The 14,567-nt window shown below is 45.4% G+C and overlaps 1 protein-coding gene across 11 annotated transcripts in view; it reads right to left on the bottom strand.

Annotated features, from left to right (window-relative positions):
* LOC139547140 (peripheral plasma membrane protein CASK-like) overlaps positions 1-14,254 on the bottom strand; it is a 225,368-nt gene extending 211,114 nt beyond the window's left edge. For all 11 annotated transcript variants that reach the window (XM_071356176.1, XM_071356175.1, XM_071356174.1 and 8 more), the window contains exon 1: positions 13,304-14,254. In XM_071356176.1, coding sequence (XP_071212277.1) covers positions 13,304-13,362 — 59 coding nt within the window. In that variant the 5' untranslated portion in view covers positions 13,363-14,254. The remainder of the gene's footprint in view (positions 1-13,303) is intronic.
* Positions 14,255-14,567: the final 313 nt, after the last annotated feature.

Raw genomic sequence — 14,567 nt, 5'->3', positions numbered from 1 at the left:
AAATGTGGCTTGGCCCCAGAGACCCTCACAAACTTTTACAGATGCACAAGATCTTTTTGGCTGTATCACCGCCTGGTACGGCAACTGCACCGCCCACAACCGCAAGTCTCTCCAGAGGCTCTCCAGAGGCTGGTGCGGTCTGCACAACGCATCACCGGGGAACTGACCTCCAGTACACCTACAGCACCCAATGTAACAGGAAGGCCAAAAAGATCATCAAGGACATCTACCTCCCGAGCCACGGCCTGTTCACCCCACTATCATCCAGAAGGCGAGGTCAGTACAGGTTCATCAAAGCTGGGACAGAGACTGAAAAACAGCTTCTATCTCAAGGCCATCAGACTGTTAAACAGCCATCACTAGCTGTCCTTCACCCGGTTACTCAAAACTGCACCTTGAGGCTGCTGCCCTATATACATAGACATGGAATCACTGGCCACTTTAATAATGGAACACTAGTCACTTTAATAATGTTTACATACTGCTTTACTCATCTCATATGTATATACTGTATTCTATTCTACTGTATTTTAGTCAATGCCACTCCGACATTGCTCGTCCTAATATTTATATATTTCTTAATCCCATTCTTTTACTTTTATATTTGTGTGTATTATTGTGAATTGCTAGATACTACTGCACTGTTGGAGCTAGGAACACAAGCATTTTGCTACACCTGCAATAACATACACATATGCTAAATATGTGTATGTGACCGATACAATTTGATTTGATTTTGTGTGTGTGTGTTAGGGCTGACCCCATTTAGTCGACTGGTCGATTGTTTGGTCGATAGGCTGTTGGTCAACTTAGATTTCTTTAGTTGAGCAGTAGCAAGAAATATATATATATATATATTTGATGGTGTACAAGACACCTGTCTGATTCGCACCTGTCTGAGTGGACTAATCCATTGTGGAAGCTATGGGGTGGTACAGTCCATCAATCTAAGACATGTGCTACTGAAATTGTATTTGGTTAAATTACATAAGAACAATGGTGCAACGCTAATAATTGTATTTTATTTTATAACAGATGAGCTATATCCCACGCATTGGAAAGCGGTCGCTGTCCGCGGTTCTGAAACACATCAGTCCACAGTTAAATTGGCACCTTTTCCTAGACCATGTTGCTATGTGCATAATAGCAAAGTTAACCAGCATATTGGTGATGAGAACAGCAGAGTTAGGAGAAGAGGAAACTGCCTTAAATGTCTTTGAATAGTGAGGAGAGCGGAAACCCCAACTTAATTAGGTCTATAATCAATAGCCTAACTGTTAAATGTGCCTGGCTTTATAAGTCATCCATATACATCTACATAAATAACACAGATCCTGCTTCTGTTGCCTGTTTATGTGTTTGTTTAATAGCCTACTGATTCCACAAGCACCAAGCCTCATGCAACCACATGTCGGATAAACAATTTCACAGATTCTTTGCTATGCTGTAATAAAGGCTTTACACGTGTTTTTTCAAAACATTTTATTAGAACAGCCTCCCTGGTATTATTTTGTGTTGTTTACACTGTTCCAAATTGTCTGAAAAATAATATTTCCAATAATAACCCTCCATTTTCTTGATCTCCTTCTTATTGTTATTATTACTATTATTATTATGATCATCATTATAATAACAAGTCATGTCGTTATCATTAGTAGACTTGGTATAGCAGCCTTGTATAACCACCATTGAGCTGTAGGCCTAAAAGCACATCCTGTTAAGTATTAATACCTTAACTTACTGAGGCCTATATTTCAATAGGCTACTTATATAGACTACAGAACTGTATCTATCAATCAATCATTCATTCGTTCATGTCACACAGCATACAAGTCATTCATGATTTGAAATGCAATGAAGCATTTTAGTTTTAAAATAAAACAATAAAGCGAACCTGAATAATTAGCGCAAACAATAAACAAACCGTTCCATTTTGGAAATTGCATTCACGAATGAATGCGACTGTTTTAATTCTTTGCTATAATAAAGGGTTTACAAAAAACATTACAACATACTCTCCGGTATGCTTATAATGTATTTAGTGTTGTTTATACTGTTACAAATGATATTGTAACCTGACAGCACATGTTTGGCACGCTGGGCTTGCTCCTTACCTTCTCCAGTATTTTCCACAACTAGTCAAATTTATTCAACACAACTGACGTCCCCTTTACCTCCTGAGCAACCAGTAAACATTCCCCCATTTCAAGTTTCTTAATCTGGGACAGCCCTAGTGTGTGTGTGTGTGTGTGTGTGTGTGTGTGTGTGTGTGTGTGTGTGTGTGTGTGTGTGTGTGTGTGTGTGTGTGTGTGTGTGTGTGTGTGTGTGTGTGTGTGTGTGTGTGTGTGTGTGTGTGTGTGTGTGTGTGTGTTTTCATTCCCCACCTTCTCCTCCTGGTATGTGGGTGATCTGCTTGTTGACTAATTCTGCACGTATGACACACTCTGAGTGCAGCTGGAAGGTCATGAATTAATAATGCATTAATGAACGAGTCATCTGGTCGGACAACAGGACCTGCTGTGCCTGCAGTCTCTGGACCACACACACAGACTGACACACAGACAACCCTCTCTTATTCGCCTACCGCCCCAACAGGTTCATGGACGACGCAATCGCCATTGAACTGCACACAGCCCTCATGCACCTGGACAAAAACAATGCATATGTGAGGATGATGTTCATCGACTACAGCTCGACCTCCAATACCATAGTGCCCTCTACGCTCACCACGAAGCTCACAGCCCTGGGACTGAACTCCTCCCTCTGCAACTGGCTCACCTCCTCCACGCTGATCCTCAACACGGGGGGCCCACAAGGATGCGTCATCAGTCCCCTCCTGTACTCCTGTATACCCACGACTGTGTGACCTCACACAGTTCCAACGCCATCATCAAGTTCACTGACAAAACGACAGTAGTAGGTCTGAATACCAACAATAACGAGATGGCCTACAGAGAGGAGGTAGACAATCTGATGGCGTGGTGACAGGTCAAAAACGTCAAGTTACTCGGCATACACATCTCTGAGGAATACACACATACACCGTGGTGAAGAAGGCACAACAGCGACTCTTCAACTTAAGGAGGCTGAAGACATTTGGCATGTGTCAGAGGGCCGTCACAGTATTCTAAAGGAGCACCATGGAAAGCATACTGTCGAGCTGCATCACAGCCTGGTACGGCAACTCCACCGCCGCTGACCGCAAGGCGCTACAGAGGGTGGCATGCTCAGCCGAACGCACCATTGGGTGCTCACTGCCTGCTCTCCAGGACACCGACAACACCAGGTGTCACAGGAAGGCCAAGAAGATCATCAGGGACCTCAGCCTCCCGAGCCACGGCCTGTTCTCCCCCGCTTCCATCACTCAGACACGAGCAGTATGGGAGCATCATGGCAAAACTAACAGACTGGCCAATAGTTTCTACCTCCAGACCATCAGGTTGCTGAATAGCCACCACTAGTCAGCTACTGCCCCCTGTCCCACTCCTGCCTCCTGGACTTCCTACTCCCCTGTCTCTGCCTGATACTTTCTGCCATGATACACTGGTCTAAATCAGTGACAATGGCTCATCCTTCATCTCTTCATTATAGTAATCCGTGTCCCTCCCTCTACATCTCCTCTCTTTACCTCCACTGAACTAGAATGCACCATGATGCACTATAAAGCTCAAGTTTCACTCAGCAGACAAGGGAGTAAAAACATCTCACAATATTAGGACACAGGCCTGTCGCCTCCTACCTTGTCCTGTGATGTTATTGTAAAAGACTGCTGTCAGTTGAGATGGAACGCAAACCAAAGACAGTGTCGCAGAGAGACACCTATCGGAAAATTACAATTCAAAATTCTGATCATGCCAGGGAAAAGCAATCAGACAGTTTGTGCCGTTTTCTATAATGAAGCATTGGGGTTAGTGACCTGAAAAAGTGCTGCTGTCGCTAACAGTAGCATTAGCGACAGGGGAAGGGGGTCTCAGTAGTCTACACTGGCTTCCTAAGCTAGCTGCTAAGCTAAATCACATAGCCAACTGGCAGACTGTCTCAAATGTTATGATGGGAATGGTGAAAACGTTTTATTTGGAAGGTGCCACAATGTTATGTTCCTGATATGTTCCTCAGAGGGATGTGTGAAAATGCCGGAAGGAGTGTTTTACTTGTTGCTGCACACTGAGAGCTGCAGGAGGCTATGTTTTCATGGGCTTGACAAGAGGGATAAATATTTCAGAGCTGAATGTGAGAACACTGCGCTTGCGTCCATGGGTAATTGTGTATGCTAAAACTACCATCTCAGCAGATTTCCTTCTCCTATCCCCTCAGAAAACCCCAACGGACAGGTTGTGCTTGACACACATTCAGGACGTTGGTCTCTCCTGAGGTCTAGGCTAGGGCCCATATTCAATCAAATCCAATATGTGGATGCTATTTGGGTGTGCATGGCAAATAATACATGCACAACACAAGAAATGTTCCTTCTTATCAATGCAATAGACGTGGGATTTTTCTTAGCTATCATGTGACTATCTCCACACTGTCGGCCAGGGCCTCTGGATCCCAGTACTAAAGAGTGGGAGGCTCTGGTCCCCAATAGTGACATCTGTCAATGAGCTATGCAACATCGCGAGAACGCTTCCGGGGAACGCTTGCGAAACAGACCAGGCCGGGGATTGGGGTTTCAGAAGTCAATGAGAGAAGTGTAAAATTCTTCCTTAGTTGTTAATTTTCTCGAAATCTAAAGGCACAACGTAGATTCAAGCCAATGTCTTCAGTAATTGAACACGTTATTACTCCAACCTCGTGAAAGTGACAAACTGACACGTTTACATCTTGGTCAAAACAACTTTATATTAAAGGAGTGCCTTTGATTGGACGGCCTGCACATGGGCAGTGTGGTTCGAGACAACCGTTAGACGCCATGACGTGTTTCTGCACACGTCGTCATGACATCACCTAACATTGTGATCAAGGATTTTATTTCTATTGGAGAAGTTGATCTTCATACTGTGTTGCCTTTGACCACACTGATGTTAATGCTAATGCTAATGCATTCCATTACACTGTTTAACCCAAGCTAACATCAAACCCTTCACCTAGCATGGGTCAGTGTCTCTAGCACGCAGACACGCAGGCACGCACGCACGCACGCACGCAGACACACACACACACACACTAATCCTAACCCCTAAGCATAAAATTGCCTTTTTACAAGTGAGGACTGGCAAAATGTCCTCACTTCCCTGAATTTTTTCTGGTTTACTATTCTATGAGAACTTCTGGTACTCACAAGTATAGTAAAACGTGTACACACACACAAACACACACACTCCTGCCCACACCCCGCACACACAGAGCAGTGATGTCATTTTGACTCTTTAAAGCCTCGAGTCCCTGACTAAGAATATAAAAACGCAAAAGCAATTCACTCTGTTCACTTTAAAGTGCAGTAGACCCACTTCACTGTGTGGTAAAGGACAAGGCCCATTGTTAAACCCACAGTGAGGACATTGTTAAATACTGTGCCTTCGCAAAAGTATTCATTCCCCTTCGCAATTTTTCCTATTTTGTTGCATTACAACCTGTAATATAAATAGATTTTTGCTGCGCTTATAATGTCTTTCAATCGAAAGATGGAAAATTGTTGATTAACAATTTATTAATTTTTTACCCCCTTTTCTCCCCAATTTCGTGGTATCCAAGTGTTAGTAGTTACTGTCTTGTCTCATCGCTACAACTCCCACACGGACTCGGGAGAGGCAAAGGTCGAAGCCATGCGTCCTCCAAAACACAACCCAACCAAGCCGCACTGCTTCTTATCACAGCACACATCCAACCCGGCCGCACCAATGTGTCAGAGGAAACACCGTACACCTGGCGACCTGGTTAGCGTGCACTGTGCCCTGCCCACCACAGGAGTCACTAGTGCACGATGAGACAATATCCCTGCCGGCCAAACCCTCCCTAACCCGAACAACGCTGGGCCAATTGTTCGCCACCCCATGGGCCTCCTGGTCGCGGCCGGCTGCAACAGAGCCTGGGCTCGAACCCAGAGTCTCTGGTGGCACAGCTAAAACTGCGATGCAGTGCCTTAGACCGCTGCGCCACCCGGGAGGCCCGTTGATCAACATTTTAAGATACATTTTCAGATCTGTTGCATCAGATTTTTTTCATGAAGCGTAGGCCTACTGGATCTATAGTCCCGCAACTGTCACAGTCTGTTTGGAATAGGCTAGTTCTTTCTCAAATAGGTCAACTTTTCTACTATGGGGGATAGTAGATTGACGTAGACTAGTGATTTTTCTGTTCGTTACTCATCTTGTTGTCTGAGGAAAAGTAAATGTGGACAGTTATTCTAACATCTTCAAAGTGCACATAAGAATTTGGTAAGAAGGACGGCAAATCGTTGCATCCTCAACTTGCATGTTCTCTTAATCTAAATGTGATTTGTTTCATTCTGAGCACCGTGGGTGGAAGCCCTAATTAGGTTACGTACCCAAGGCATATAGGTCCGGCAGATTTCTCTGTAAATGTAAATGTTGCCGGTCAAATGTCCGGTGCCACATTTTCCTAAAGTGTGTCTGGTTGTGTGTGTGTGTGTGTGTGTGTGTGTGTGTGTGTGTGTGTGTGTGTGTGTGTGTGTGTGTGTGTGTGTGTGTGTGTGTGTGTGTGTGTGTGTGTGTGTGTGTGTGTGTGTGTGTGTGTGTGTGTGTGTGTGTGTGTGTGTGTGTGTAGAAGATAAGCATCAAAAGTCTTTCTAATGAAGTGAGGTTCTAAACAGCAGTGTAATAGAACCAGCTCAACGCAACACTTTTTATTTTACAGTCCACTGACACAATTTGCCTGAGCTGTCACAAAGTCCAAACATTAACATGCAACTCACCCACACACACACACTACCAGGCACACACACAACCAGACACACACACACACACACACACACACACACACACACACACACACACACACACACACACACACACACACACACACACACACACACACACACACACACACACACACACACACACACACACCACCAGACACACACACAACCAGACACACACACACACACCACCAGACACACACACACCACCAGGCACACACACAACGAGACACACACACACACACACACCACCAGACACACACACACACACACCACCAGACACACACACACACACACACACACACACACACACACACACACACACACACACAGGGTTCTGAGTCGATCTGAAGCCTGACTATAAAATACTATAGCCTGGAGGTAAAGCACGTCTCAGAGTCAAACTAATGGACCTCTTCCTACCTCTTCCTTACAAATTCCAAACACATCCCCCTTTTCCCTCCCTCCCTCTCCATCCCTTTCTCCGAACGTTGTATTGGGCAGTTCAATGCTGAGAAAATGTCTCAGTCCCTGGAGCAAAGCTGCATCAGGAAATTGAGTATATCATAGTTCACGATTCAATGACATTATGAAGGGCCTCTTAGAACAGCTGAAGATTTATTTTAAAGAACTGATTGCGTCTCTCCTTGACACCAACAAACACCCCATAATATCTGGCCCTGTGCCCTCTCGAAATTGTGATATTGAACATTTCAGCAGACTTTTAGCCCTCCATAACTGTCTACAAGTCTTTTGTAGCTCTGTGGGTATAACATTCATTGACAATTTTGATACCTTCTGGAAACAAAGCTTGTTTTACCATGAGGATGGGATCAACCCAAATCATTTGGGTTCCTGGGTCCTTTCACAGCATTATAAGGCTGCGTTGAGACAGTGACTTATCAATGACCCAAGCCCAGCTCAGTTAATCCCTACCATTGTGTTGCTGAGTTGTCATAATGCTTCAGAAAATGTACATTATTCCAGGGGGGTTGGAAGACACAATGTAACTAGCCTAATTTATGTCCCTATAACTGTCCTCAATGCCTACAGCTATTGTATGCAGTAGTCATGTGCCTATAAACCCGTGTTATACTGTTAGCACTGATGCGGTGTGCCCTAGTAGGAATTCCACTGTGTCCAGCTCACCCTTTACTAACATTAATAACATGAGCATGTCTACTTCTGCTAAGCTTCCCAGTAAAGTAATGAAAACAATAAAGCATCGCAAGAAAGTGCTAAAAATAGCCCACGTTAACATATGTAGCTTAAGAAACAAGGTTAATGAAATCAATCATTTGCTAGTAACAGGTAACATTCATACATTCATATATCTCTGAAGTTCACTTAGATAATACCTTTGATGATACAGTGATAGCAATACACGGTTAGAACATCTACAGAAAAGACAGAAACGCCAAAGGTCGAGGTGTTGCCATTTATAATCAGAACCACAATCCTGTAAAGCTTAGAGAGGATCTCATGTTAAATACTGTTGAAGTAATATGGCTACAGGCTCAACTGCCTCACCTAAAGCCCATTCTGGTGGGAAGCTGCTATAGACCACCAAGTGCTAACAGTAAGTATCTGGATAACATGAGTGAAATGCTTGATAATGTATGTGATATCAACAGAGAGGTATATTTTCTGGGTGATTTAAATATTGACTGGCTTTCATCAAGCTGCCCACTCAAGGAAAAGCTTCAAACTGTAACCAGTGCCTGCAACCTGGTTCAGGTTATCAGTCAACCTACCAGCATAGTTACAAACAGCACAGGTAAGAAATCATCAACATGTATTGATCAAATCTTTACTAATGCTGCATAAATTTGCTTTAAAGCAGTATCCAAATCCATCGGATGTAGTGATCACAATATAGTAGCCATATCTATCCAAAGTTCCAAAGGCTGGGCCTAATATAGTGTATAAGAGGTCATATGGGGGGCGGCAGCGTAGCCTAGTGGTTAGAGCGTTGGACTAGTAACCGACAGGTTGGAAGATCGAATCCCTGAGCTGACAAGGAACAAATCTGTCGTTCTGCTCCTGAACAAGGTAGTTAACCCACTAGGCCGTCATTGAAAATAAGAAGTTGTTCTTATTAACTGACATGCCTAGTAAAATAAATAAATACAAATATAAGAACTGTTGCTATGTTGTTGACATAAAGACTATTTGTTGGTCTGTGGCGTGTAATGAGGTGCAACCAGATGCTGCACTTGACACATTTATGAAATAGAAAATTACTGTAAAAACTGTTAAATCCCTGTAGATTGATGAGGAATTGAAAAATGGTATGGTTGAAAGGAATGAGACAAAAGGAATGGCAAATAAGTCTGGCTGCACAACCGATTCGCAAATATACTGCAAATTGACATGTGACTAAACTGAATAAAAAGAAGAAGAAACTATACTATGAAACAAAGATAAATGACATAAAGAATCATAGTTAAAAGCTTTGGAGAACCAGACACATTGTTTTGTGTAAAGTGTTATGAAATGTAATGTCATGTAATATTTCAAATTGTACATAACTGTCCTAATGTCGCTGGACCCCAGAAAGAGTAGCTGCTCCCACCTCCTCACTACCCTGCAAACTTGCTCTTTGGATAGAGTGAATGGATCTAACAGCCACGCACGCACGCACGCACACACACACACACACACACACACACACACACACACACGCACGGTCACACTCACACACCAACACACATGCTGACAGACAGACAGGATTTGTGTCCAAGGTCAGTGTTCTAAAAATGAGAGCTTAGGCCAAATCCCGCTCATACACACACACACCTAAATCTCGTTCACACACACATACCCTAGGACAGCACACTTCAGAAACCTTACTATTCCCCACACAGTCAGTGCTAAGCTGATCTATATGCCTATATAGGCCCTACATACACTATATATACAAAAGTACGTGGACACCCCTTCAAATTTGTGGATTCGGCTATTTCAGCCACACCCATTGCTGACATGTGTATAAAATCGAGCACACAGCCATGCAATCCCCATAAACAAACATTGTCAGTAGAATGGCCTTACTGAAGAGGTCAGTGACTTTCAACGTGGCACCGTCATAGGAAGCCACTTTTCCAACAAGTCAGTTCTTAAAATTTCTGCCCTGCTACAGCTGCCCCGGTCAACTGTGAGTGCTGTTATTGTGAAGTGGAAACGTCTAGGAGCAACAACGACTCAGTCTCGAAGTGGCCACACATGTTCACAGAATGGGACAACACTCACTACCGAGTTCCAAAGTGTCTCTGGAAGCAATGTCAGCACAATAACTGTTCGTCGTAAACTTCATGAAACGGGTTTCCACAAGCCTAAGATCCCCAAGCGCCGAGCGCCGACTGGAGTGGTCTAAAGCTTGTGGTGTAAAGCTTGGTGGAGGTGGAATAATGGTCTGGAACTGGGTCTGGCTGGGCTGGGACTGGGTCTGGGCTGGGATGCACTGGGCTAGTGCTGGGATGGGCTGGGATGGGCAGGTATTGGGATTGGGACTGGGAATGAGCTGGGATGGGCCTGGGCTGGTACTGGGCTGGGATGGGCTGGTACTGGGCTGGTACTAGACTGGGACTGGGCTGGTACTGGGTCTGGGCTGGAATGGGCTGGTACTCGGCTGGGACTGGGACTGGGCTGGTACTGGGATGGGATGTGCTGGGACTGGGCTAGTACTGGGCTGAGACTGGGCTGGGACTTGGGATGGGCTGGGACTGGGATGGGCTGATACTGTGATGGGCTGATACTGGGACTTGGATGGGCTGGTACTGGGATGGGCTGGGCTGGTACTTGGCGGCGATTGGATTGGGCCTGGATTGGGGCTAGGTTGGGACTGGATTGTGACTGGGTTGGGACTGGATTGGGACTAGGCTGGGACTGGATTGGGACTAGGCTGGGACTGGATTGGGACTAGGCTGGGACTGGATTGAGCCTGGATTGGGACTGGGGATGGATTGGGACTGAGCTGGCACTAATTGGGACTGGATTGGGGATGGACTGGTACTGGGATGGGATGGTGTGGGACTGGGCTGGTACTGGGCTAGGCTGGTACTGGGCTGGGAAGGCCTGGTACTGAGCCGGGAGTGCACTGGTACTGGATCTGGGCTGGGATGGGCTGGGTCAGGGCTGGGACTGGGATGGGACTGGGATGGGACTGGGATGGGACTGGGATGGGCTGGGGCTAGCCTGGTACTGGGCTGGGACTGTGGAATGAGGCTGGGATGGGCTGGGACTGGGATGGGCTTGTACTGGGTCTGGGGTGGGCTGGGGCTGGTACTGGGATGGGCTTGTACTGGGACTGGGGTGGGCTGGTACTGGGATAGGACTGGGGATGGGACTGGGACTGGGATGGGCTGGTACTGGGATGGGACTGGGACTGGGACTGGGACTGGGATGGGCTGGGACTGAGCTGATGCTGGGATGGGCTGATATGGGTTGGGATGGACTGGGACTGGGCTGGTGCTGGGATGGGCTGGTAATGGGACTAGGCTGGGATGGGTTGGTACTGGGGCTGGTACTGGGCTGGGACTGGATTGGGCCTGGATTGGGGCTGGGTTGGGACTGGATTGGATTGGGACTGGGGTGGGACTAATTGGGGCTGGACTGGTACTGGGACTGGTACTGGGGTAGGATGATAGCATGGTAAACTATCTAAAGAATCCTGATCCCAAATCCTGAATAGGCTACCTGTAGTGGTTAGAGTGTTGGGCCATTAAACAAAAGACTGCTAGATCGAATCCACGAGCTGACAAGGTAGAAATCTGTTGTTCTGCCCCTGAACAAGGCAGTTAACCCACAGTTCCAAGGCTGTCATTGTAAATAAGAATTTGTTCTTAACTGACTTGCCTAGTTAAATAAATGTTTTAAAATATTAAGCAAAACTGACCATAGACCAGTATGTAGGGTGAACTTCATCCTACTGTGTCTGGCCTTTAGTAGCATTCTTGTGTGTTTGTTTGTGTGTGTGCATCCTCCAGATGTACTGGTTGTCAGTAGGCCCAGTCAGTACACACAATGGTCACACACACACACAGACACACACACACACACACTGAATAACAGGTACTTCGTGGGCCCTAAACAAGACACTGTCAGTGTGTTCTCAATTTCTCACACAGGTTTCAGGCCTGCCTAAACTTGTTACAGAAGGCCCAGTGCCTAGTCAGTACACACAATAGTCTCTCACACACGCACACACACGCACACACGCACACACACACGCACACAGACACACACACACACACACACACACACAAACACACACACTTGGAACATAACCTGATCCTGTCAATATGATGATTAACATGTGGGAAAGGCACTTGTTAACTGCCTGAAAACCTACTATCCAAGGTACTTGATATAATGTACTGTTGTTTGGAGTAATGCAATGGCAGGCTCTTTCCCATTTGTGTAATTACAAGAAAAAAACCATTCCCAATTACTACGTAATTACAGTGCAACTATTATGCAAATAATAGAGTGGAGAGGACACTAAGGCCAGGATTGAAAAGACAGACAGACAGACAGGCAGACAGGCAGGCAGGCAGGCAGACAGACAGGCAGACAGACAGGCAGAGAGGCAGACAGACAGACATGGTTCTAATTTACATTTACATTTAAGTCATTTAGCAGACGCTCTTATCCAGAGCGTTACTAATGTATTGGGACTTCATGACTGCTGAACCACTAGTCATTCATCATCGTCCTCCTACACTGGGAGACTCATACCCACAAGCATCTGTGAAAGGGGGCTCAATACAACAGAATAAACAGAATCGAATAGAACGGTGCTGTCACTGCAGGAAAATGCAAGCAACTACAACACAAGACTAAGAGGGAGGATAAATTCATCCACAGAGAAGTAATCATGCATTTTCACTGGCTCTGAGATAATTAGATTTCTTGAGAGTGAGCAAATGAGGAAGAGATTATATCATCACAATAATTGCATGTAGCCTAGTCACAACTGCAAATGACAATATGTCAGAATATGACACATACTATTGCCTCATACCTATAAGAAATCACAGGCCATTACTTAGCTGACAATGCCAATAGAGGAAGGTAGGAGGACACTTGTATCTTGCACAAGAGATTGAAAGCTATGAATTAAATGGTGTAATTTAGACTTGGTAATATGCACTACAGCTCAGCTGTCATGTCCAATGCAGTGTGTGTGTGTGTGTGTGTATGTGTGTGTGTGTGTGTGTGTGTGTGTGTGTGTGTGTGTGTGTGTGTGTGTGTGTGTGTGTGTGTGTCCACTTTCCACCAAACCATGATGAACTGTGAAGTGCCTGCCTTTCATGTTGTCACACGCACGCACGCACGCGTACACACACACACACACACACACACACACAGCTAAAAAGGAGATACAATGTAACTGCAGCGTGCAATAAAAGGCAACGTGACACTTACTTTCCAATGACCTCACACAGCTCGTAGACATCTTCAAACAGTACGTCGTCGTCCGCCATGGTCCAACGGGGCTGGGGAAATAATTCCCCCCAAATCCGTCCTGAAACGTATATTCCAAAGCAAATGACCACAGCCGACGTTAAATAGGTGTAAATACAAACTAGTTATGTTCGCCGTAGCCTAGGCTACTTGAAGCGTAGACTAATCACCAAGTAGTTGGGAATAAAGATTCTCCAAATTCCAAAGGGTGGAAAATTATTGTTAACCCAAAACGATGCGACTCTGCGAGTGGTTCGGCTACAGGGCGAAGCTTCAAGGCAACGTGAGTTCTTCAATAATCCCTTTGGCTGTCTCCGGTTCGGCCCCGCCTTGCCCGGGTTTCCCCGTTTCCTACCTAGGCTACTTTCCTCGGAGCCTACGGTGGGAATGTCAAACGTTATAAACAACCCGAGTTGCGTGCCCGTCCGCTGATCCACGGTATTCAACAGTACAGAACGCACGTAGCCTACAACCCGCTGCAAAATCTACAGCTGACTACTCTGTGTAGCTTGTTGAGTTGAAAAACAAAGCGAGCTATTTACTGGAAATACTGTTATTCTAAAGAACACATCTGAATACTGTACATTCTTCACATACCAAAAGAGGTGAACAGGTTATATAGTTTTATCGCCCTTGAAAAGCGCGCATGGTGCCCGTACACACGCGACTCGATCAGGTAGGTAAAACTATATATTGGAAATGGGATTCGGACAGAGGATCACTAGCCTGTCTCTCTCTCTCTCACTCTCTCTCTTTCACTTTGTCGTTGCTCCAATTTTCCTCTCTCTGTCGCTCCCTTCATAAACAGTCATTGGTCGCTCCTCTTTCAGAGAGCTTCCAGAATGACAAAGCTCCTCCCACCCAAGGTTATGAAACTGCTCCGCTTTCCTCCATTACGCTTCCGCAGGAGCAGCTGCGTTCCGGGATCACCATTGAAACATACGGCGCTTGAGCCAAGATGACGAAGCGGGAGCGCTGTATTGTTTTTTTTGTCTTAGTTTCTTGATACACTTTTAATGAACCGCAAGCAAGAAGGCGCACCAATCCAAAGTGCGAAAGACAGCCCAGCACGCATTTAGCATTTAGTTGGCATTTAAAAGCCTGCTGAAGAATTCTTTAACTCAAACAGAACTCATGCTATGCAATTGAATGAGCATAATACATTGAGACTATAATAACATAACTATAACAACAGCCTTTTTTGTCTATTGGTTTTGTCAAAAGG

The sequence above is a fragment of the Salvelinus alpinus genome, chromosome 20 (genome assembly GCF_045679555.1).
Source record: "Salvelinus alpinus chromosome 20, SLU_Salpinus.1, whole genome shotgun sequence".
In the NCBI taxonomy this organism is placed as follows: domain Eukaryota; kingdom Metazoa; phylum Chordata; class Actinopteri; order Salmoniformes; family Salmonidae; genus Salvelinus; species Salvelinus alpinus.
The sequence above is the reverse complement of the archived record's forward strand: the minus strand, read 5'-3'. Positions and strand labels throughout refer to the sequence as shown.